This window comes from Lepisma saccharinum, chromosome 2 (genome assembly GCF_977018435.1).
Source record: "Lepisma saccharinum chromosome 2, izLepSacc3.1, whole genome shotgun sequence".
Lineage (NCBI taxonomy): Eukaryota > Metazoa > Arthropoda > Insecta > Zygentoma > Lepismatidae > Lepisma > Lepisma saccharinum.
The window spans coordinates 63,321,668-63,344,758 of record NC_139230.1 but is presented as its reverse complement, the minus strand read 5'-3'; the positions used below and the strand labels follow the sequence as shown (position 1 = coordinate 63,344,758).

The following is a 23,091-nucleotide window of genomic DNA, read 5'->3' as shown; positions in this document are numbered from 1 at the left end:
TGTTTTTCTCAGTTGTCTCAACCTCTGAGGCATGTTTACAATGCATTGTGTTGTGCCATGCAAACCTCCTGAGCATTCAGGAAACAGGTAATATTTCTGGTTATAGAGTCAGCGGTTTGCATGGTAGCAATTAAATAACACGATTCGGCATAGAGGAAGAGCTCGATGGCCTAGTAATATAGAGGTGAGACAAGCTGAGAGGGGACTGACTTTTGGGATTGAGTGGAGAGAGACGAGGTGGTCAGCAAGGCAGTAGGTCAGAAGTGGAACGACGCTTTGGTCGACGAATTGGAGAAGCTTACAGAGGACTTCGCTTATTTGATTCAGCTAAAGATTTCAGATAGACAGGTAATTATCCTAACACCCAACCATGATTCAGGTTCAACGGTTCACAAAGCCCAACGAGTGACCATTGTCTTTTTTTGTAGTTAAGTTCCTTAGTGTGATTTTGTACCTTTCGCATTGCCAAGCGTTAACTCGTCATGCCAATGACGAGTGGTCTCATCAAGAGGATGAATGATGAGTTATTTACATCACCCATTGATTAATTGGTTAACAGTTTAGGTATTCATAAGATGCCACGAACCTTACAGTTCGTTACGATTGAATGAATCGAGTAAATATGATATTAAAATATTTACGTATTTATTATTAGTATTTTGTTTCATAATATTGGACATTAACTTCACTCAGTGAGAGATTTAAGACCATCTCTCACGAGATTAAACAGACAGGACAGAGAGTGGCGTTAACTTCATTGCAATACTAGTGTTGCAGTAAATTTGAGGTTGGGAGCATGCACTTGCCAATTTTTATAATGTTCACCATGGCAGATTTATGTTTCACTTTTTCGTGATAGTATTCAATATATATCCTCCCGTTTGGTTGAATTCTTCTTGATATCTAAGAATAGTTCAATCTCATTGTAAACGTATGTTAACTTGTGCAAAACCAGTAATACGTCAGGATGATGAAAGAAAACCTTCGTAAGCACTGCTACATTAAATAAGGTGAAGTGAGCCAGAAGAGTAATAAAATTCCAGCAGCATATTTGCAGTCTAAAGCTCTTCTTGTTTATGCATTCGATTTTTGTTGGATGTTGCAGTCCGTGCAATTTCTGTCGCATGTTGTAGTGAGATACTTTGTCAGGTGGCGATATTCAACAAAAATTGTATGTATCAATGGAACCTATTTGTTTCCATGTTCCTTCAGTTTGCCCAACAAAATGCCTAACTACGACGTCCGACAACTATCGGACGGCACCACCTGCTCTTATCAGCTCCATTTGTTGACAAGTCCCCTTACTACTCCCATATGGACAACAAAAAATGATAACTTATGCATTTTCCACATAATATTTAGAGGCTTAACCTTTACTCCCCCGATGATACCATATGGTATCATCAGAGGAAGGTCGTACTGGCCTTATGATACCATACGGTATAATGGTGCTGATTATTTATTTATTTATTTACTCAGAGTTTCAGATACAGTCTTATTTGGCCATTTTACACTGAAATGTGCGTTTTGGACGTCCATACTCCTATGTTTTGGTTTGAAACTCTGACACAGGTCTGGAGCAAGCCTAGGTAAATTCATATTGATGACCAACCTTCCCCTTCTCCCCCTCTCCGCAACATATCCATGCCACGTTTCCGAACAGTTTCACATTTTGGCTCATTATTCAATTTGTATGGCACCCAGAAACATGAAACATGTTTCAATCTCTTTGGAAACGTCCATTCTTTGAAGAGAATACTAAGGTTCGCGCCTTATCGCCAAAATATCGGGAGAAGAGGGGGCAAACTTCAGATTTTTATGTTTTTTTCATTGAAATTCGGGGGTTGGGCTCCCCCAAACCCCCTTCCTCGGTCAGGCGTTCTGAATTGTACACGGTTGTATGCTGTGATGTTCTATCTGAAAAACAAAACTTATCTGAAGTAGATTGCTCCCATTGTGCCCGAGTTATAACAATTTTCCTCCAAAAATGCAAGTTACATATTTTTCGTAAAAATAAAAAAACACATTTTGGCTTATTTTTCTACTTGTATGGCACCCAAGAACATGAAACATGTTTCATTCTCTTGAGAAATGTCCATTATTTGAAAAGAATACTGAAGTTTGTGCCTTCTTCCCAAAATAGTGGGAGAAGAGGGGGCGAACTTCAGATTTTTGTTTTTTTATTAAAATTCGGGAGTTGCGCCTCCCAAACCCCCTTCCTCGGTCCGTCGTTCTGAATTGTACACGGTTGCATGGTATGATGTTTTAGCTGCAAAACAAAACTTATCAGAAGTAGATTGCTCCCATAATGCCAGAGTTATAACAATTTTCTGTTCCCGTGCAGAGTTCCATAACGATATCTTTAAATTAAATTTAAAAAAAAAGTCAATGAAGACGAAATTCCCTGACATTTCCCTGACTATTTTTGACACCTCAAATTCCCTGACTTTTCCCGGTTTTCCAGGTCTGTCGGCACCCTGATTATACCTTGTTTCCTGGTCAAACAGACACGGCATAATCTGCCACGAAGTCTGACGAAGAGGACAGTGTATTTCTCGAGAATTGCGCCAAATCTTCTTTTTTGCGATTACAGCACCAGCTATCACAAATCAAAAAAAAAAAAAACAGTTTCAGACAAAACCTACGTATTTTTACTTCCGTGAAATTTAGAAGATTTCACACTTCCGCATTGCACAATTTAATGGTTCAATCCTATTAATTTCGAAGATCCACTGTCTTCATTCACAAAAGGGTACAGCGTTTGAAGCGGAGATGGTACCGCGTCACTGCATTGTTTGTTCCCGGGCGGCGGTAGTTGCTAGTTTTCCCGTTCGGCGGCACTGGCGCGCGCATCTTGGTTTGCGTTGTCTGCTTCCTGTTGTCAGGTGGCGTTGCCTGTTGGGGGTTGGGGGGCTGGGCCGTGCTGCTCGGCAATGTGCCATTCCTGTTCCCCGCGTGGCTGGAGGGGGGTCGAGTATGTGCACTGCATCTTTTCTTTTTCAGGTCGGGATCTTTCTGAGGACAGGGTGCCAAGTTAGGTGTGCCTGTCCATTGTCCAGGTTCAGTGCTGGTTTCTGCTGGATGATGGCATGGATTTCTTTGATGGTGTTTTCTATGACAGAGCCAGTTGGGTGAAGTATGGATATGGAGGAGATGGTGTGGTTAGTGGAGGTGTTGGGAGAGGCCTGATTTTGGTGTGTCATTTTTGGCATCTTTTACATGTTCGTTAATCCGTTCTTGGACGGTGCAGATGGTTCTGCCAATGTAGGTGTTGTGGCATTGGCATGTGGTCTTGTAGACACCGGGGATGCGAGTTTGGGTAGGTAGTATCTCTTGAAGTTGGGTAGTGCCCTTCCGATTTGGGATATGGGCTTGTGTGCTACTCTGATGTTGAAGGGTTTGAGGGCCTTGGCAAATTTGCCAGATGTGGTGGGGTGGTTTGGAAAGGCGATCCATTTGGGTTTAGGATTTTGGGTCAGGTTATCTGTTTCTTGGGTGTCTGAGATGGGCTTCTGTTTTTGCGCACCACATGGATAGTTGGCACTCGGTGTAACCGTTGTTTACGCCTATTTCCATTACGCACGCTATTTTATCATGCAGGTCATCTTCTGTGCAGCTGTGTGTGAAGGCTATTCTGTAAAAGTTCATCCATACTCCAGCTTTCTGTTTTGGTGGGTGGTTGGATTTTGTATGGATGTACTGGGTGGCCAAACCTGGTTTCCTGTATATGGATGTGATGAACTTGACTTGGTGTCGTCGGATGCTAAGGTCGAGAAAATTAAGGTGGGCACTTTGTTCCCTTTCAACGGTGAAGTTTATGTTGGGGTGTATGTTTGAGGGCAGTTAGGAGATGGGTTAGGTACTCTTCCTGTTTGTAAATGACTATGGTGTCATCGGCATATCTTTTGTATCTTATATGAGCAAACTCTGGTTGGGTGAGAATTGACTTCTCGGCCACATGCAGCACAATGTTGGATAGAGGTGCAGAAAGAGGGTTGCCCATCGCTAGGCCTCCTGTCTGGTGGAAGAAACTGTCCTCGAACTGGAAATAGTTGTGGGTGAGGCAGGCTTGCAGAAGGTTGCAGATTTCATCTGTTTCAAATGGGGGCATGCTATTGCTGAGGAGCCATGTTCTGGTGGAGTCAAGTGCAAGGCTGATTGGAATGGAGGAGTACATGTCCAGTACGTCTATGCTGGCTAGTTTGCAGTTGTCGGCTTTGACAAAAGAGGTGACAAATTCTTTTGCTTCAATGCTGTTTTTTTAGGCAGTAGGTGAGTTTGTCATTGTGGGTGGTCAGTTTCTGGAGGAGCCATTTGGTCAGGTGGACACTCGGTTGATTGAAGCCGGTCACTATGATTCTCAATGGGGTTGATGGTTTGTGAGTTTTTGGTATGCCGTATGCACAGGGAAGGCTGGGGTGGGTGTTCCTTAGTTTCTTCTTTTCACTATCTTGAAGGAGGGCACAGTTATCTATGGCTCAGCGGATAGCTGTATTGTATCTGCTTGTGGGGTCACGTTTCAGCTTTCTGTAGCCATCAGTTTAGTTTTGCATGCATTTGGTCACTGTATTGGCCTTTTCCCATTATGACATATTGATTACCCTTGTCCGATTTTATGCACCAACATTTGTTGTCTGGAGAATGCAAATCTGCAATAATTAATGGGATTTGAGATTTTACAGTTGCACCTAGCCCACCCCCAGGAGGTGGGGTGGTGGGTGGAGTTTGGCATCATTGGATGAGCCCCTTCGAGACGAAAAATTTCATTCAGAACTATTTTTGATCAGATGCATACTTTGAGATATTTTGTTGTGTTAAGCTAAAAAAACTCATCCGGTGTATATATATATATATAGACACGCAATGCAATGTTTATGTTACATTACAAAAAAATTGTCGAGCCAAGGATGGGGTGTCCCCGATAAAAAGCTGCAAATTGTGGAGAGGGTGTGGGGGTGAATCTCAGTATGGAAGACATGTTTTGGATCTAAGTTGCGTATCTCCAAAAAATCCTGAGATTCGGATCCTGTGAGAAGTAGATACCCAGAACTGGTTTTCTGGTACCCAGATCCATTATTAAATGGGTCCCCAGTATTTGAAGATAACGATCTGGCCATCCCTAATAGAGACTGCATATTTATTTTCATATACTTTATGTCTGCTTATATTAAACATACATTTCCTACTTTCTACCTTTCACCTGTGCTTTCCTACTGGTAAGGTAGTCCTATCTATCTGTAAGTTGGGGCAACATGTACATCATGCTAATCACTCACTTAACACTTAGAGTGCTGACCTCTAAGTCGCTTTCTGTCCCAAGAATGCTGACCATTTTCACTACTTTTTAAAAAATCATATCTCAAAAACTAAAAATGTAAAATATATGTATCATACATACACTGTTGAAAAGTTTGATTTTTCCTCTTTATTTTGATATATGATATGTTACATTATAACCACATGGCTACCTTGGACGTCTCATCATAAATGATATGAAATGTACTAAAAATAAAAAGTTGACAAGATATATGACATGCAGTAGTGGCGATTGGGTCCCAAAACTAGAGGGGCAAAGACAGTATATTTCCCTTTGTAGATAAGATTTAGCATAGTGCGGGGGCAGAAGTGGCAAAAATTGGGGGGCAACTGCCCCCTCGACCCCATAATTGCTGGCATTGTAGAAAAGGGAAGCAAGCATATCGCTATCAGACAACGATGTGAGCAGAACCGTTATGAGCACTTGCCCACCATCTAGTGGCAGTATGAGGAAGTACGATGTCCAAACATTACTCAGGATTGCTAACTCAGTAAATGTACGGCAAACGACCGTTGAAATAAATTTTGAAATCAACTCCGTATATATATGTGAACTGCACACTAGAGAAGTTCGGGAACTCCATATATATATATATACGTGATTAGCACTACACATTTTCTGAAGTTAGAATGTTCACATTCGAGGTGATATGTACATGTGTCTTACCTCTTTTTCCATCCAACATAATGCACCAAATATTGGATCTCGTCACCCTCCACACTGGTTTTCAAACACTTTGCATCATAGATCAGTCCTTGGGAGAAGGACAGGAGCTTCTCACCTGAAATAGTAGTAATGAATTAGATTAATACTTGCATAGTAGAAAGTAACTTTTTTTTAAAATGTTTAAACCTTAATTATAGGCTACAAAGATAAAAACTTTGCAAGCCGAAAAAAAAGTTATGGTAGTAAAATGTCTAATGAAGGCAATGTATACTAAATAACTTACTTATAGTTGCAATGCCATGTAGTCCTTAATTATATGATGCAAGTCAATAAGCTAGATAATTATAATAGCATGCAATTCATGGAGCATACATTTATTAGTTAATGTACTCTTGCAATTTGAAAATTATGCAGCAAATGTATCAACAATTATTCTGCATTTCTATGACATTGTAGAGCACAGCAATTTTGTTTAATGATTTACGTATGTTTTACATGTGTATTATGAAGTCTTTGAAGCTTGGAGAAATTATGATTTGAAAAGTAGCTTCTGTGAGCATCCACACTTTGCAGAGAGCAGCTGCTCCTGGTTTGCAATTGCTCAGACAAACAATTCTGGTAGATTTTCATGCAAGACTTGATGGAGGTTTCCTGCTTGTGACCAAATATTACATGATTTGGTGCTGGACGCATTCATGGGTGTCATTTTAATGTTAAGAGCCAATCTGACCTAACAACGAAAGCAATTATGGATATCTTATTAATGTTAAGGGCTCTAAACCAGACCTGCCTAACCTAATAATGAAAGCATTTACGGAAATAATACACCTTCGCACCACACATGTCACGTAGATGGCAGAAGCAGCCTGTATCCATAAAGATGGTGCTCCCCTTGGGGCATGGTAGTAATCAAGGGATCCAAAGTTAGATACCCAGTGGAGGCACATTGCACAGTGGTTTGGATCACACTTCCAACTATAGGTCCTATTCCAATTAGCTGCATAAAGTGAACAAAATTTCATACACTCTCTGTTCCTTCTGATCCGCCATAGCAAAATTCGCAGCAAACGTTTGTCAATACAAATAACGTGGGACACAACACGGCTCCACAAGTGCACACTGGGGCATCATAGTATCTGCTCACTACATCTTGCGGCGGAAGTCTGAATACATATGGCTTTCCTGCCAGATATGCTTTCCAGATTCTTTTGAGTACCCCCCCCCCCCCCCCGTAAACATATTCACATAACTAGAGTAGTTTTGTATCTGTTTTTAATAAAACCTAATAATACGATTAGTATGATACAATTTTTGATGTTTGAATTTGTTATACGAACACATACATGAAGCAAAAAATAAAATATTGCTCTACCTTTTGAAAATATAGTATCAAATTTCTTTACAATAAATTTTGTGTTCAGTAAAATATGTATATTTGTATTCTGGCTTTCCAGTAAATCATGAATAATTTGGTTAAATGGCTGCTAAACCTGGTGACAGAACAACTAGTGATGTATTTTGGCTACATGTTGCAAAATACCGAGGGGTCCAAAAAAATGTACTCACTGTTTGTAATGCAATAATTTCGAAACAAACAGACTTACACGTACTAATCTCATGTGGACATGTAGTGTAGCTGTTTAATTTGTCGCGGGTAGGTGGCACTGGCAATTTGCACCGAGCATGTGCGAGTGTTGGAGCGATCACGCCAGTACAGCGGAAGACAGTCGAGTAGCAACAATGGCTGCGGTATGGTTATAATTTGTGGAACGCAAGACTGTATTGAAATGGTTCTGGAAGTACGAGAACATTCAAGAGGGTCAACAGCAGTGGCAGAATGAGTTTGGAACATGGCCTCCAACACGACGAACAATAGCCCTTATTCGTGATAAGTTCGAATCCGACGGAACTGTTCATGATGTGCACAAGGCAAGATCCGGTCGACCACAAACAGCTACAAGTCCAGAGTCCAGTGCTGCTGTGTTGCAACATTTCACCCGATCACCGCAAAAATCAGTGAACCAGGGAGCACGCGAAAGTGGGGTGAGCCGGTCTAGCGTAAGACGCATTCTGAAGGGTGCACAGTGGAAAGTGTACATTCCAAGACTGCTACACTCGATCAACTAGGACGATCCGGATCGTAGGGTCAAATACTGCGAATGGTTTGAGCACATGGTTCGCGAGGATGGGGAATTTGCAGGGACAGTTGTGTGGTCTGACGAGGCGCAATTCAAACTTAACGGTACTGTGAACCGCCACAATTGTGTCCACTGGTAGCCCGTCAATCCTCACATTTATGTGGAGAAGGTGGTGAATCTACCGGGGCTTAACGTGTGGTGTGGTCTGTCATCGCGTGGTTTGATTGGTCCCTTCTTCTTCGAGGGTACCGTAACCGGTGAGGTGTATCTCGAAATGCTTCAGTCAAGGATTTTGCCTGCCATCCGAACCCTATTTGGCGATGAAATGTTTTACCTGCAGCAAGATGGTGCCCCGCCTCACTACCATCGTGATGTCAGGTCGTACCTGGATGACTCTCCCCGGATGGTGGATAGGTCGACGCGGTGCTTTTTAGTACCCTCGGTCCTCTGATTTAACACCACTGGACTTCTACCTGTGGGGGACCATCAAGGATGATGTGTATCGACAAAAACCAACTACACTCAACGAGCTACGTGAAAAAATAATAGCATCATGTGCTGCCATTATGCCACATACACTGACGGCCGTAGTACGGTCTGCAGTTCGGCACCATCGGAGTTGTTTACAAGTTGCTGGTGGTCATTTTGAACATCTAAAACAACTCTCTCTCAGTGCCAAAAATTGTACCCACAAGTCAATTTTGTCAGAAGATATGGACTATCAAACAGTGAGTAGATTTTTTTGGACCCCCCTGTACTCAATCTTTATGAGAACACAGCCCAGTAAATTTATTTCTTACAAGTTGATGCCCTTCGATGCCCTGATCGCAACAATTTGACTCAAATAGCTACATTTCTAATCTTTAAAGTTCATATGGAAATTAATATGCACTCTTAATTAATATTAATATATCATTGTTCAATTCTATGCTGCCAGGGATCCTGGGTTCGAATCCCAGCCTGGGCATTGATGGTTGTGAGTGTCTATTCATCAATTTCATCACTCATCCCCATCTTCACAAATTAGCCAAAAGTGGCACAAAAAGCAAAGTAAAATAAAGCAAATCAATTATGTTCAATTATGTATAGACTTGTTGTCAAATATAAAATTGATTTAAATTAGTCATCAACCACTGGGTGTCTGGAGCACTGACCACTGAGGATTGAACCTCAGACCCCTTCTTATTACAAGGCAACAGCATTACTTTATTCCACTCCAGAGGCTCATTCATGATTATAAATTGAACCTTCCATCAAAAAGTCAGCCTTTTTCCAACAACAGTACTTGCAATTTGTTCTCTGTGATTTACAGGCTAAATTAAATTTTAATGTCTGATGAAGTAGGTAAGAATCGTGTTAAGTATAGAGAACATTCAGACTATAGCAACACATGACAGTAGAGAGTGTGACACTGAAGTGACAAATGACATGAGCCCCTTCAGTCTGCAGGCAAGCATCCAATATGCATGCACAAACAAGACAGAGGCGACATGATGCACACCATTGAAGGAGCTTTCAGACTGAAGTCAGATGACAAGTGACATAGTCTCTCTCATTATAAAGCAAAAAAATTCACCGTTCACGCAAGAATGGACCAAAGTGCCATAATGCACGCCATTGAGAAAACCATATAGTCTGAGCAACAGGCAAGTGACCTGTTAAGCTCAGTGTCCCACTTCGGTTCAAAATGTTGAATAGCTTACTGACGGTCTGCTTCCAAGTGACAAGCGACACTTGCAGCTTATGTTGCTTCGGTTCAAAATGTTGCATTTAATTATAAAGGTTGGTTTCCAGGAGCTACATGTCATTTCAGTCTTAAAGCTCTGTTAAACAGGATATATACACACATTCACATAATATGTATACTTCTGCATATGTGTTGTGAACAGTAAAGATTTTTAATTGATAAAAAACATAAAATATTTTAATATTAATATTTGTTTCATATTTTATGACAAACATTTAAATTGAGACACAAACATGTAAAAAGGTGATTTATGTCTATTTCATGGTCAGATGTGCTCATCAGTACTCAGGGTGGCTACTCAGGGACCATGATAAAATTCAAGTATAATTCCCAGTTTTCAAGGTGAACTTTCCAAAAATTCAAGCAGATGTATTTTCTATTTCAACCTTACGTATTACCGCCTCTCAACATCCACACACAAATATCTTCATAATATAAAAGGACTATGTGATTCCAACATCCAAAAAATTATAATTCAATTAAACGGTATACGTAATATATTTAAAATATTTAATTTAAGGTGCTGTTTCTCTTTACAATCAAGAGGTGCAACCACAAATTTTTGTCTGAGCGGGCAGGGAGAAAGTGCAAGGATAAATGTAGTAATACTAATAATAATAGTGTTAATAATAACATTAACATTATTATTGACTTGTTTTATTTTACTTCGCTTCTTGTGCCACGTTTGGCTAATTTGCGAAGATGGGGATGAGTGATAAAATGAAATTGATGAATGGACAGTTACAAACATCCATGCCCAAGCCAGGATTCGAACCCGCCGGGACCAACATTGTTATTATTATTATTAGTAGTAGTAGTAGTAGTATCTGACACGTTATTATTGTATTCAGATCCCACTTCAAACTGTAGATCCAGTCCCGATTAGTCTTTCTGTGCATAAAGTGGACTTAAAACCTCAATCAATTTTACAACATTTTTCATTTAGATAGTTCGGTGCCCAGGGCCGACTCCTGCCGCCTCCTAGCTATGGTTATAAACTTGCTAAGACTAAGAAAAGTAGGAATTGCGAGCAAAGTGAGCAAGAAAATTTTACGAAAACTTTTATTTGCATAAAATGTGAATAGGATTTGGATTAGAAAAGTTGTAATTTTTCATGTCTACAGAGAAAAATTCAAATAGAATTCACGCATAATTCCCGGAGCCAATACTCGCACTAATTCCCAGAATTCAAGGAATTCACGGTGAGTAGCCACCCTGGTACTACACCGTTAACTTTAACCCTAGCTTACCCATGCTGTTCAAGAAGCTTACAGTCACAAGACAAAACAATCTGGAATCCGGAAAATTTGAAATCCGGATGCAGAAAATATACTATCTAGATATCAGAGGGAATCCTGATTTCGGAGTGAGAAGAATTACGGAGGCAAGACAGGTTCTGGAAGGATCACGGATTACAGAGGGAATGATAATTTTGGAGGGAAAACTGATTTTGATTCATATTTTCAATAATTGTCTCACGAATTTAACAACATACTCTAATCTACAAACCCAATGTCAGACTGTCTTCCATGTAGTACACCCTGGACTGCATTTAGCAGACTAATGAGATTATGGCATCTGGACTCGCAGCCAGTGCAATCCTACATGGAGCTTTTGGTGGTTTTGTGATCTGCCCATGTGTGTTTGTGATTGTCCCTTCGTCTGCTTCATCTTATCACAATTCATCCTCATCTTTGTGATTAGCCAAAAGTGGAAGAAATGTGAAGTTAAATACATCAAATAAATCAAATCATTGAATGTAATATGTTGTTCAACTAATAAAGTACGGGCCATGATCAATTTCTTCTTAATTTAAAGGGATAAGATAAAATATCCCATGCTATTCGAACGATGGTCTGACCTACGACTGCAACTTACAGCCGTGATACCGAAGATGGCCAACTCGCATCTGTGTTAGCGGTTGCCTTGGCGAAAGCTGCGGTTCGGTTCCCTGAGGCAAGCTTGAGATCTGATAGAGTGACTAGGTCTATGGCTGGTAGCTGGTATTCTCTTGGAGCTTTTACTGAATTCTGAGGTGGGACTAACTGAATGACTCCCCAATCCTAGTGCTTAGCTCTTTTAAGCTGCTGGCAAATACTTCCTAGCTGCTTGGACAGAACTTCCATATTTGCCAGCCATTGACGGGCTTGAACCCGGTAGTATCAAAGAATGCCATGTTTCCTGACGAAGCCTGTCAGTGAGATTGTATGGCGACCATAAAACGTAACCTAGCTCTACCATCTAACCCCTAAAGCGTTCACCATCACAATCCTCCTAGTTTAAGTGATTGAAACCAGTGAACGAATCAACATATACAGTATGCGCCAAAATATACAGTACTGAAATAAAAATATGAACATAACCTTGTTGTCATCTGTGAGACGATTTGCTCACGTAACGCAGGCACAGTTCTTGGTGGATCTTCACTGTTGAACACACTCGTTTAACATTCTCCACAGGTAGGCATCACGTGGTGTAAGATGGGAAGTCAGTACTACGTGAAATGATGCGCGAGTTTCAGTACTGTATATTTTGGCGCATACTACATTTAAAAACCCACTGAAATTTGAAGATAACATTTGGGAAAAACTATCCATTCAAACAAGCAGTCATTTTTGCAAACTGCTTTGTCTAGCTATGAATTCCATATTGAAAGTTGTACTTTAAATTTAGATATGGGCATCTTTTACAGTAGAGAGATAAATGAAAGCTGTGAAACAAGATAAATTCAGCCAAGTAATGTATTTCAATTGATTTGAAACACTTTGGAGAAAAAGGCCCAGCCAAAAAAGCCATGAAAAAAAACTCCTGTTTTTTTCCGACCACTTCCAACTCTATATTCAACACAACTTAGCATTGTTCATTGATTTGTTTCATTTTACAAGTAATTAGACACTTTTGGCTAATTTGAGAAGATGGGGATGAGTGATGATATGATGAATGGACATGTATAAACATCCTTGCCCAGGATGGAATTCGAACCCGGGACCCCTGGTATCATATAGCGATGTGTTAACCACTCTGCCACAGGGGCAGGCAACTTAGCATTGTTGGCTATGTCCCTGCAGTATGTTCATTTCTGCCAGAAGGACATTCCTTCCATTGGAAGCAATGCGGAGACTTTCTACAAACAAACAGCTGTCTGCGCCTGCACTTTCGTCTCGAGCGTCCCATAAGTATGTAAAATAACTGGTTTCACCAGGTTCACGAACCAAATTACTTTTGTTAGATTCGTTATGACTTTCGGCACGCACTGTATGGTTAGTGAGAAAACTATGGCCGTGACCACTTTTACCAGGTGGTGAAAATATCAGAGTTCTGAAGACCATAAGCACACGATCATGCATTGGAAGTATTAACAGAAGTAATTTTAATGCTGGCAGCCCTGAACCTGATATGCCTTACCTAACAACAAAAGGTATGACTTAAGATGACCAGACCCCTATCTGATTTTCTTCATATTTGACATACTTACTAATTGAGGCCTGCTAATGACGAATCTGAAGTTAAAATTTCTTGGAAACGTCTAGAAATTTCATAATAATTGTGAACCATTGACACTAACGCCACGAACCATTGACGTGTGGTTAGGTTAGGCAAACATGGTTAAAATTTGGTGTCATGGTAGTATCAGGATCTAGAAATAGAAAAATAATTGTGAACCATTCATGCTTGCCCCACGAACCATTGACATGTGGTTAGGTTAGTTTAGGTTAGGCAAACAGTTAAAATTTGGTGTCGTGGTAGTATCAGAAACATATATGTATTGGCTAGAATTTACAATACCGGACCCTTCTGTAATTTCCATAATACTAATTATACTCACGAAATACTTAGTCGCGGTGGTTCTTCTAAGGTTAAGATGTTGCGGTCAAGTGCAGAAATTGATCATTAACATGTAGAAGTTGTAAAAGAAGTTCTTCAATTCTCGCAATCATGTCAATGTACAAGTATGAAAACCGTATTTGTTGATATAAACAACTGATGTTCGCTATGACTTACTGTGTCTACAGCAGGGCATGAAATTTCAAGTTTGAGTCAGTCGCCAGACTAAAATCTTTGGTCGCCACTATTTTATATTGATAAATAATAAAAAATATAAGCAATTATTAAAAAGAACATACCTTAGGAATTAATGTTTGTGTAGCGCTGTCGTTCTGCACTGAAGTACCACTTATCAATCGCAGCTGCTGGGTCAAACTCTTCAACAAGGGGGACAAGGGTCCATTTATGGAAACTATGAGCAAATCATCCAGTGTCTCAGTCTTCAGAGAGTTCCTGTAAGTAGTCTTGAGTCTGTTGTGACAGCTGAAACCTCTCTCACATGAAGCTGTGCTCACTGGTAGAACAGCACAAAGTGTCAAAATCTGGAGCAAATTGGGGAATCTTGTTGAACGCTCCTCACTGTGAATCTTCTCCAGCATCTGATCCAAAGTCAGAGAAGGAAACAAAAGTTTGTATTCTGTCCACTCTGCTAACAGAACATCCATTTTCTCATTATAAAGGCTCGGCTTCAAGTACATGTAGAGCTTCTTTATTTCCTTTATCCCAAACTGAAGAATATTTTCTTTGGGAGGCCAACTCAAGGTGTCGAAAACATGCAGAGATGCAATCACATCTGTTGATATAAATAGATTGCAATCTTTCTGTGATGTACACCTTCGCATTGTTAATTAAGTTTCCTCTAACAGTCTGAAACTCTTGCTCTCCATTTTGAATGTTTGTGAGCTGCACATCCCTGATCTTCCCTGAAATGGATACATGGTCCAAGAAATCTTGTTTGCTTGGTCCAACATTAGATTCTAGGTCATCCAGTGTTCAATTCTTATTTTCAGAGCTGCAATCAAAAGATTCTTATTTTGTAGTGCCATGCTTAAAGGGTTCAGTAGAAATCCAAAAGGAAGTACAGAAGCTTAACAAATTTAAATTGCTTCAAACTTTTCAGCAAACCCTTAGCTTTAGCGCCATTATTGTCTTTTCCATGGGCCACCTGTTCAAGATGGGTCACAACAGCTTTCCATGATTCCAAGAGAGCTCTTACAGCACTTTTTGCTGGCTAACCACCTAATAGTGTGGATATCACTCAGTTTTAGAATTTCTTCTCCTATAACCTCTGCAGTTTCTCTCAAGAGGTGAAGTCTTTTAGCAGAGCCATGATAACTGAAAAATATTCCTAATCACGGAATCAAATGCTCTAAGATATTCAACTTCACCACACGCACAGCTAACTGCAAATGGTGTGCAAGGCAGTGAATGTTTATCAAATCGCATTCTCTTGTCAACAAAGACTGGACACTGGCGAGCGCGAGAGTAGTTCACAACTGTGAAAACAGGGGTTTTCCGTGAACAAGCAAGGAGCCTCGGTTGGTCCACGGTCTGCTCCACCTCAAGTCCGCGTGGTGCACAATGCACACATACTTTCTGCAGTGTCGTCATTTGGAAACAACAGAGTAGAGGAAAAGCAAAGCAGGGAAAATGGGTTGGGTTGCATGTGCATCCAAAGTGGTAGCATCCCAACAGTTGCAGAACTGTTGTGCCGATTAGATGGTGTTGGCGTTGAGTGGACACGAGGTTTTCAATCGGCTCGCTTTCCAAAACCATGTATGAACGTTGGATTGAGATGTTCGGGCGTGTTTGACACACATTTGAAACAACAAAATTTTAGTCGCCAGCCCCAAACTTTTGGTCGCCAATGGCGACCTGGCGACCGGAAATTTCGCGCCCTGGTCTACAGCATTGGCACAGTGTTGATTTGATACTTAGAGAACATGGATCATGTTAGAATGATGGAAGAGAGCAGTAAAAAGTTGTGAATATTGCACAGATCGTTAGATGGAGTGTGGGGGATGATGGATCGAGGACGAAGGACTAAAGTGAAAGTGACAATCACGATGTAGAAGAGGATGAGGAATGTGAACTGATTTGATTACAGGTAAGTTTGGCAACAGTGCATGGATCGTAAAATTGCAGGATACGAAAATGGTATCTTCTGTGAGTAACGTTTGTGGTTAAAGTGCTACGAAAATAATTTTTTTTATAGGTTTGTTGCTGCAATTACCGGAAAACCATAGACGGATAGCCGCACTGAACATTCTCGGTAAGGTTAGGTTAGGTTAGAAAAGTGTGAAGAAAGAAATTCTAGAGTGCAGAAAGTAATTTTTGAAGTTCTACGTGCAACGGAATTTACATTTTTTAAAATATTTAAAATCCTTACCAATGTATCTATGGTGGACCCGGTGGCTCAGTCGGTACCGTGTCTGACTACCATGCTAAAGGTCCCGGGTTCGATCCCTGGCCGGTTCAAATCCGGGAATTTTTGTAACGTTGGAAGCGACCCCGGTGCCAACCCTGCGTCGAATGGGTACCTGGGGGAAACCCTGGGGGGTAAAGGCCGTCACATCACCCCCACTCACGACCGGATCAAGAAAGTGTGGGGCATTACCCCCACACCCCCTATACGCCTTCATGGTGTGGTGCTAAGCACTGAAGAAAACTTTACCTTTTTACCAACGTATCTATAAAGACAGTCGGATAGCTGGAGCAGAGCGAAACGGAGGCTTGGGCGGAATAGTGGTTCCAGGTGGCAGGTTATTACCCCAGGGGCGGCGGGAAATTTTGACAGCAATTTCCATGACATTTCTTGGGGTACAGCCATGAAAAGCCAACTTTGACATACATCGATTAGTACGGGTGCTTCGAAGTTCGCATACTCACTAATTGAGGCCTCCCAATCACGAATCTGAAGTTAAAATTTGGTGGTCAGGTGTAGAAATTGCAAAATAAGCTAAATTGAATGGTGTGTGATCGGCACGATTGCTCATTATTTACAAAATATTCCGGTAAATATTGAGCAATCATGCCGATTGCAGATCCCTCATCTTACGAGGGTGAATAAAATATGAACCAGCCTTGATTGGCTAAGCGTCAGAATGGGTAGCAGGGTGTGATTGGGCATGTGCGGCCGGTAGGTGAGTCAGGAACCAGAACGGCCGGCGTGTCGCATGCTTCGTTTAGTAGCTCTCGCGGTGAGTGAGCAGAGTGTGCCAGTGTCTGTTGCACAACGCATAATCGAGTTCCTCACCCAGGAAAATGTCAAACCGGCCGAAATTTACCGGAGACTGCAGGCATGGTATCCTCTCATGGGCAAGAGTGAAGGTGTGGTGTAAGGAATTCCAGCAAAGCCGTGAACGTGTTGCAAATGAAGTGCACCCCCGTCGGCCTCGCACCAGTGTGACGAATGATAACATGGCTCGTGTTCGTGAGCTTGTCGAACAGGATTGCCAAATCACTGTGAAGCAAATTGCGGCAGAACTTGGTGTGAGCTATGGAAGTGTCCAATCAATCATCACAAAGCACTTGGGCTTCCGCAAAATCACAGCTCTGTGGGTTCCCAAGCTGCTGAATGTTGCTCAAAAAGATGACAAGAGTTCGCATTGCTCGCCAGCTTCACACTCGTGTTGACATGGAAGGGGAAGTGTTTTTGCATCGCATCGTTACCTGTGACGAGACATGGGTGCATCATTACACCCCAGCATCCAAGCATGCCAGCATGGAGTGGAGGAGGAAAGGCGAAGGAAACCCCGTGAAGGCCAAGTTCGGTTGTCTGCGGGGAAGGTGTTGGCCATATTGTTTTGGGACTGGAGGGGGATCCTACTGGTGGATTTCTTACAGGAACATTGGACCATCAACTCACCCTACTACTGCGGCCTCCTGGATCAAGTTATGGTGCAGTATGGACGCAAACGACGAGGCTGTCCCATCTGCCAGGTCTTGATCCTTCACCACAAAGCCAGGCTCCATACAGAAGGTGTTACGTGGCAGAAACTGGTAGAAATGCACTGGGAACCACTTCCGCATCCACCGTACATCCCAGACCTTTCACCATGTGATTTTCACCTGTTCAGACCCCTCAAAGAAGCACTTGGGGGCAAGCGATTTGCGACCAACGATCAGGTGGAAACCTTTGTGTGCAACTGGTTGGCTACCCGCCCAGCTTCATTCTACGAGAACGGCATCAAGAACCTACCACAACGTTGGGAAAAATGTATCACTAAGGGCGGAGACTATGTAGAAAAATAGGATGTGACAATATCTTATGTTTCCTTCAATAAATTTTGTTTTTCCGCACAAGGCTCGTTTATATTTGATTCACCCTCGTAGCTTATTTTGAAATTTTTAGACGTAACTCCCAAATTTTAACTTCGAATTCATGATTAGGGGACCTCAATTAGTGAGTATGCAAAATATTATGAAAATCGGGGAGGGGTCCGGTATTGTAAATTCGCTCCTATATATTTCCTTGTGAAACAAAAATTTGTGAAAATAGACGATTTCCATTCCGAAAACGGTAAAACCATCAAAGCTGGGAATTGTCTATAACTTGTTTATTCTGTAATTGTTGTCATTCGTACTTAACTATTCTGCATTGCAAAAGATTGTTTAACAAGGGATTTCACTTTTTTAAATTAAATTAGTATATTTTGTCGACATATCAAGTAATTATTGTTAGTTCTTTTCTCGCTTCCTGAACACACAAGATGGCAGGCAAATCTTGACTAGCATTGTTTCATATGGCAAAGCAGTGTTTCAACCTTCTTAACAGAAAAATTCCCACATAGCCCAGAAAACCATTCTCGCTTAGCTGCAAAAAACATTCACACATTGCCCCAAAAACCATTAAGAATGGTATGACCATTTGCGAATAGCTCCAAAAACCATTCTGGACCATATAACCACCCACGAATAGCCCCAAAAACCATTCACGATAGCCCCACGCACCATCACGGTAAGTTTAAGTTAGGTTGGGCAATAGAGTGAAAAAACTGTGTGTTTGGAAACACTTACCGGGGATTACGTCATCTGGTTCAAGTACATGGATGGAAATGTAAGTAACAGCTTTCGTGCATCCAACGGACATTATTATAGAAAAATTCATTGAAAAATGCAAGAAAACACTTCCACAACCTTCCGAAATTACACAGAAACTTAATTCCGTAAGAACCTTCTCCTGTAAATTTGAAGATATCCATTTCCCGGCTTACCCCAAAAACTAACACCTTATTTTCCATTATTTTGCAATTTCTAGATGTTTCCGACAACTTTTAACTTCAGATTCGTGATTAGGAGGCCTCAATTAGTGAGTATGCCAAATATGAAGAAAATCAGAGATGGGTCCGGTCATCTTAAGTTGTCCCAACGAAAGCAATTAGGAATGCAATACTCCGTCATATCTATGTCACATAACATATTAACAGTACACTAATGAACCATCTGAACACTTTACGGTATTTCTCAACTCTATGGTGCAGAAATAAAAACCTGTCACCCGCATGAAAACAAATGCACACCGATGTAAGCTTGATACATGGCAACTAAAGAATGCATACATCCATGTAACAGGCCAGGATGTGGATCATGCACATTTACATTTTAAATCCTTGTGAAAATAGCTCAAAAGCTTCATCAGTCAATAAAACAATTACACACAAGAAAATGAATTTGGATTAATAAAAATATGGTACCAGTTTCATAGATCGGAGACACATTAAAATCGCATATTTTGTGTTTTGCATGTTCGTACTTACAAATTGTGTATTGCAGAACATAGTTCAAGGTGCCATTATGCTTTTTACATGAAAACAAACTCAATTTTTCAGATTCTGAGTGAGTTTTTTATTCCTTTCTTCGCTTCCGGAACACACAATATGGCGAGCACATCTTGACTCACGTTGTGGGTATGCAGTGTTTCAACTTTCTTCACAAAAAAATACCTACTATCGTGTTCGTCACCAGTGGAAATTATACATTATGCATGGGTAGCTGACAGATAGCCCCACAAACCATCAGATAACGTTAGGTTAGGTTACATTAGTCAAGCATACTAAAAAAAAGGGGGGTTGAAACACTGACAGGGGCTTACGTCATCAAACGTATGCAGCATCCGGTTGTCATAGGGAAAGAGTTACTAATCTGCTATTCCCTGGACAGATTTCTTCATTTTTACAGAAGAAACTACTTACGGTAATAAGTTCCTGTAGCATTGTCTAACATCTGGAAGGTGTTTTGTGTGATGTGGGAACTTATTACGGTAAGTAGTTTCCTCTGTAGAAATGAAGAAATCTGTCCGACGGATAGTAAACAAGTATCGAAAGAAGTACTCGTAATGTGAAAAATTGCAATTACTTTGATAAAAAAAACGTGAATACACCTTAAGGAATGTTCCGCGAAGCAGATAGGAGCATGAGTTTACAATACCGGACCACTCTCCAATTTCTATGAAATTTCGCATACTCACTAATTGAGACTTCCTAATCACGAATCTGCATCTAATAATTGGCGGTCAAGCACGGAAATTGTAAATTAACGTGTAGAAGTTGTACAATAACCTTGTTAAATACCACGATGATCCTCCATGCAAAGCAATTGGGAACCATGTTTCTTTCGCATTTCGTTACGATCTTGCACAACAGTTTTCCTCTCTTGTGTTCTGACTTCAGACAAGGAATCCCTACAATGATAAAATATTATTTACGCTACGAGAACTAAACACACTAAGATTGAAAAGCTTTCTACATGTTGGGAAAATCGCATCTCCCGTGGAGCTACTGTTCTTACGGTAGGGGTACGTTACGTTAGGAAAACAGTTTATTTCGTGTTTTCTCTCAATTTCCATACTTGACCGCCAATTATTACATGCAGATTCGTTATTATGTCTCAATTAGTGAGTAGGCGTAATTTCATAGAAATTGGAGTGGTCCGGTATTGTAAACTCGTTCCCAGACAGGCAAGTACAAATGCCAAAAATTGGCAAAACGAAGAAGTTATAGGTGTCCGGGGAATATCATTTTTACCCAAATATATTCCGCGATGAAAGAAAAAACCTTGACGAAAGTTGTAAACCTTGGAGAAACTCATTTCCGTAAGTAGTTTCTTGTGTAAAATTGAAGACATGTGTCTCCGATGTATGAAACTGTTACCAAAAATATTTAACTACTAGACCCAAAGATGATAACGGTAATGGTAGTAAACATGGCGGAAATGGAATCGTGACGGCACTTTATTTGTACAAACACCACGCTCAAGGTACAGTATACTTTACAAAGTTAAAGTTAAACGTTTTGCAAGTATTCCTAAACCAAAAAAAGCAAGTGGCAATAAATTGTCCGCAGTTTTTACTATTATATGCAATACATAAATGGATGGATGATCGTAAGCACATGTTTTATGAACTGACAATTTCTTTAGTACGACAGTCGATGAAAGCACATTTATCATGGTATTTCGAGCTCTTCAACTATTGTCACCTTATTTAATATATCTACATGACTATCTTAATGTAATTCCAAACCTTACCTTCTGCAAATTTGAGCTTTGGTGGCATTTCTAATTGTAGTTAACCACAAAGGTTTTATGCCGCTAACAAAATTGCCTGCCTAATGCCTACACAGTTACACAAAAATCAAACAAGTCAAAACGTGATCCTCGAAACAAAGCATTGACAAATGTAAGATGGATACTGCAAATTGTCCCTCTCATTTCTTTTTGCCATATTTCCCTTTAAAAACATAAATAAGAGGATACATATTGAAATTAAACTAGAAAGTCTAAAAATTACGTATTGTTACATAAATTAAAAGAGGCATAACAAAAAGACAAATATGTAATTCAATAACGGACAAATTAACTTGTCGTATAAACAGCAAATACTGGTAGAAGCTTACAACGCTTACGTTCGAAAACCAAAATAAACGTTCGGGGTGGGTTTGTTGATTGATTGGTTGGTTTGTGTGCAAGGCGTAGAATGGTTTCCTCGAACACTGCGTAAGTAAAATAATGGGGGGGGGGCCTTTGCAAGGAACTAATTGTTCAGAATACAGTAACCCTCGAGTTACGTAAGTAATGCGTTCCATAAACCTTTACGTAAGTCGAATTGGTAAACTGTAACTCCGTATGAAACTGCAAAATATATATATATATATATATATATATATATATATATATATATAATTTCCACTAGGGGTGTAGGGGATGCCGAAAAGTCGGGACTGGGATCGGGGAAAAAGATTTCCCGTCCCCATCCCGACTTCGGGAAATGACGTCCCAACTTTTCGGGATCCCGAGCAGTTGGGAAATACCTCAGTGATGTGCCGTAGACTATAAATTTACGTCTAAATGCGTTGTCTACGCGTAATTTACACGAAGATTACATTGGCTATAGTTTACATAGTCTACTTATTTATTTATTTGCTTTATTATACCTCGCTTTTTTGTGCCACTTTTGGCTAATTTGCGAAGATGGGGATGAGTGATGACATGATGAACTTGATGAATGGACACTCACAAACATCCATGCCCAGGCCAAGATTCGAATCCGGGACTCCTGGGTTCGTAGCGCAATATGCTAACCACTCCGCCACGGAGGTCTGCCTGCTACATTGTCTGCAAAGATCAGAGAAGAAAGAAATGCCAGTGCTTTTTGAAAGAGAAAGTTTTTTTCTTCAAACATGTCTGTAAACTGGGCCTATAACCAACTTAAGACCATCCGACGTAATCAAAGTTATCGAATTTTCACTAACGAGAGGAAAATGGACTATCGGAAGAAAAACAAATGACAGCCATAGTAAAAACTGACATTATTTTTTGCACTGACAAAATGGAAGGCTAAGAATATTTTTTTATCTTGTTACTGCATAGGAAAGTGTAGGCTATGTGTCTTTAAAGCAGATTTATTCACGTGTGAAATGGTGGAAATAGAAGTAAATCGAATCTCGTCATTCTAAGTACATTGCATTTGTGGGGGTATGTCGCGACAAGTTTATCTTGCAGTTCAAATAATACGTAGTGAATTGGTTGGACGTAAATAAACACTTAAAACACTTATTTCTGGACAGTGGAATCATGGTGGAATACTTCACGCTCTCTATGTCCACCTGCTGATGCTGGTTGCTGCTTCTAGAACGATGCGCGTGCCTTGCACGAAGAACGCCGAGTGCCATGTTGTCTACTTTTATTACGTCATTGACGTAGATTCCATAGTTTACATAGTCTACACGTAGAATGTAGACATTCGTTGGTTACACGTAGACGCACATCATATTTAAATATCGAATGGTAATTTTTAAAAGTCGTTAATTCTTGGCGTTTTCTCCATTGTAAGTGTCTGGAACTTATGGGAGATTGTTAGTCTTTATTCCAGAAATGCAAAAACAATTACTTAACCTTTA

General features: G+C 40.5%; 1 protein-coding gene across 1 annotated transcript in view; it reads right to left on the bottom strand.

The window, feature by feature from the left end:
• Positions 1–21,347, bottom strand: part of LOC145984056 (mortality factor 4-like protein 1) — a 156,556-nt gene extending 135,209 nt beyond the window's left edge. The window contains exons 1-2 of the mRNA XM_083117423.1: positions 21,221–21,347; positions 5,984–6,098 (exon numbers count right to left, since the gene is read on the bottom strand). Coding sequence (XP_082973549.1) covers positions 5,984–6,098; positions 21,221–21,248 — 143 coding nt within the window. The 5' untranslated portion in view covers positions 21,249–21,347. The remainder of the gene's footprint in view (positions 1–5,983; positions 6,099–21,220) is intronic.
• Positions 21,348–23,091: the final 1,744 nt, after the last annotated feature.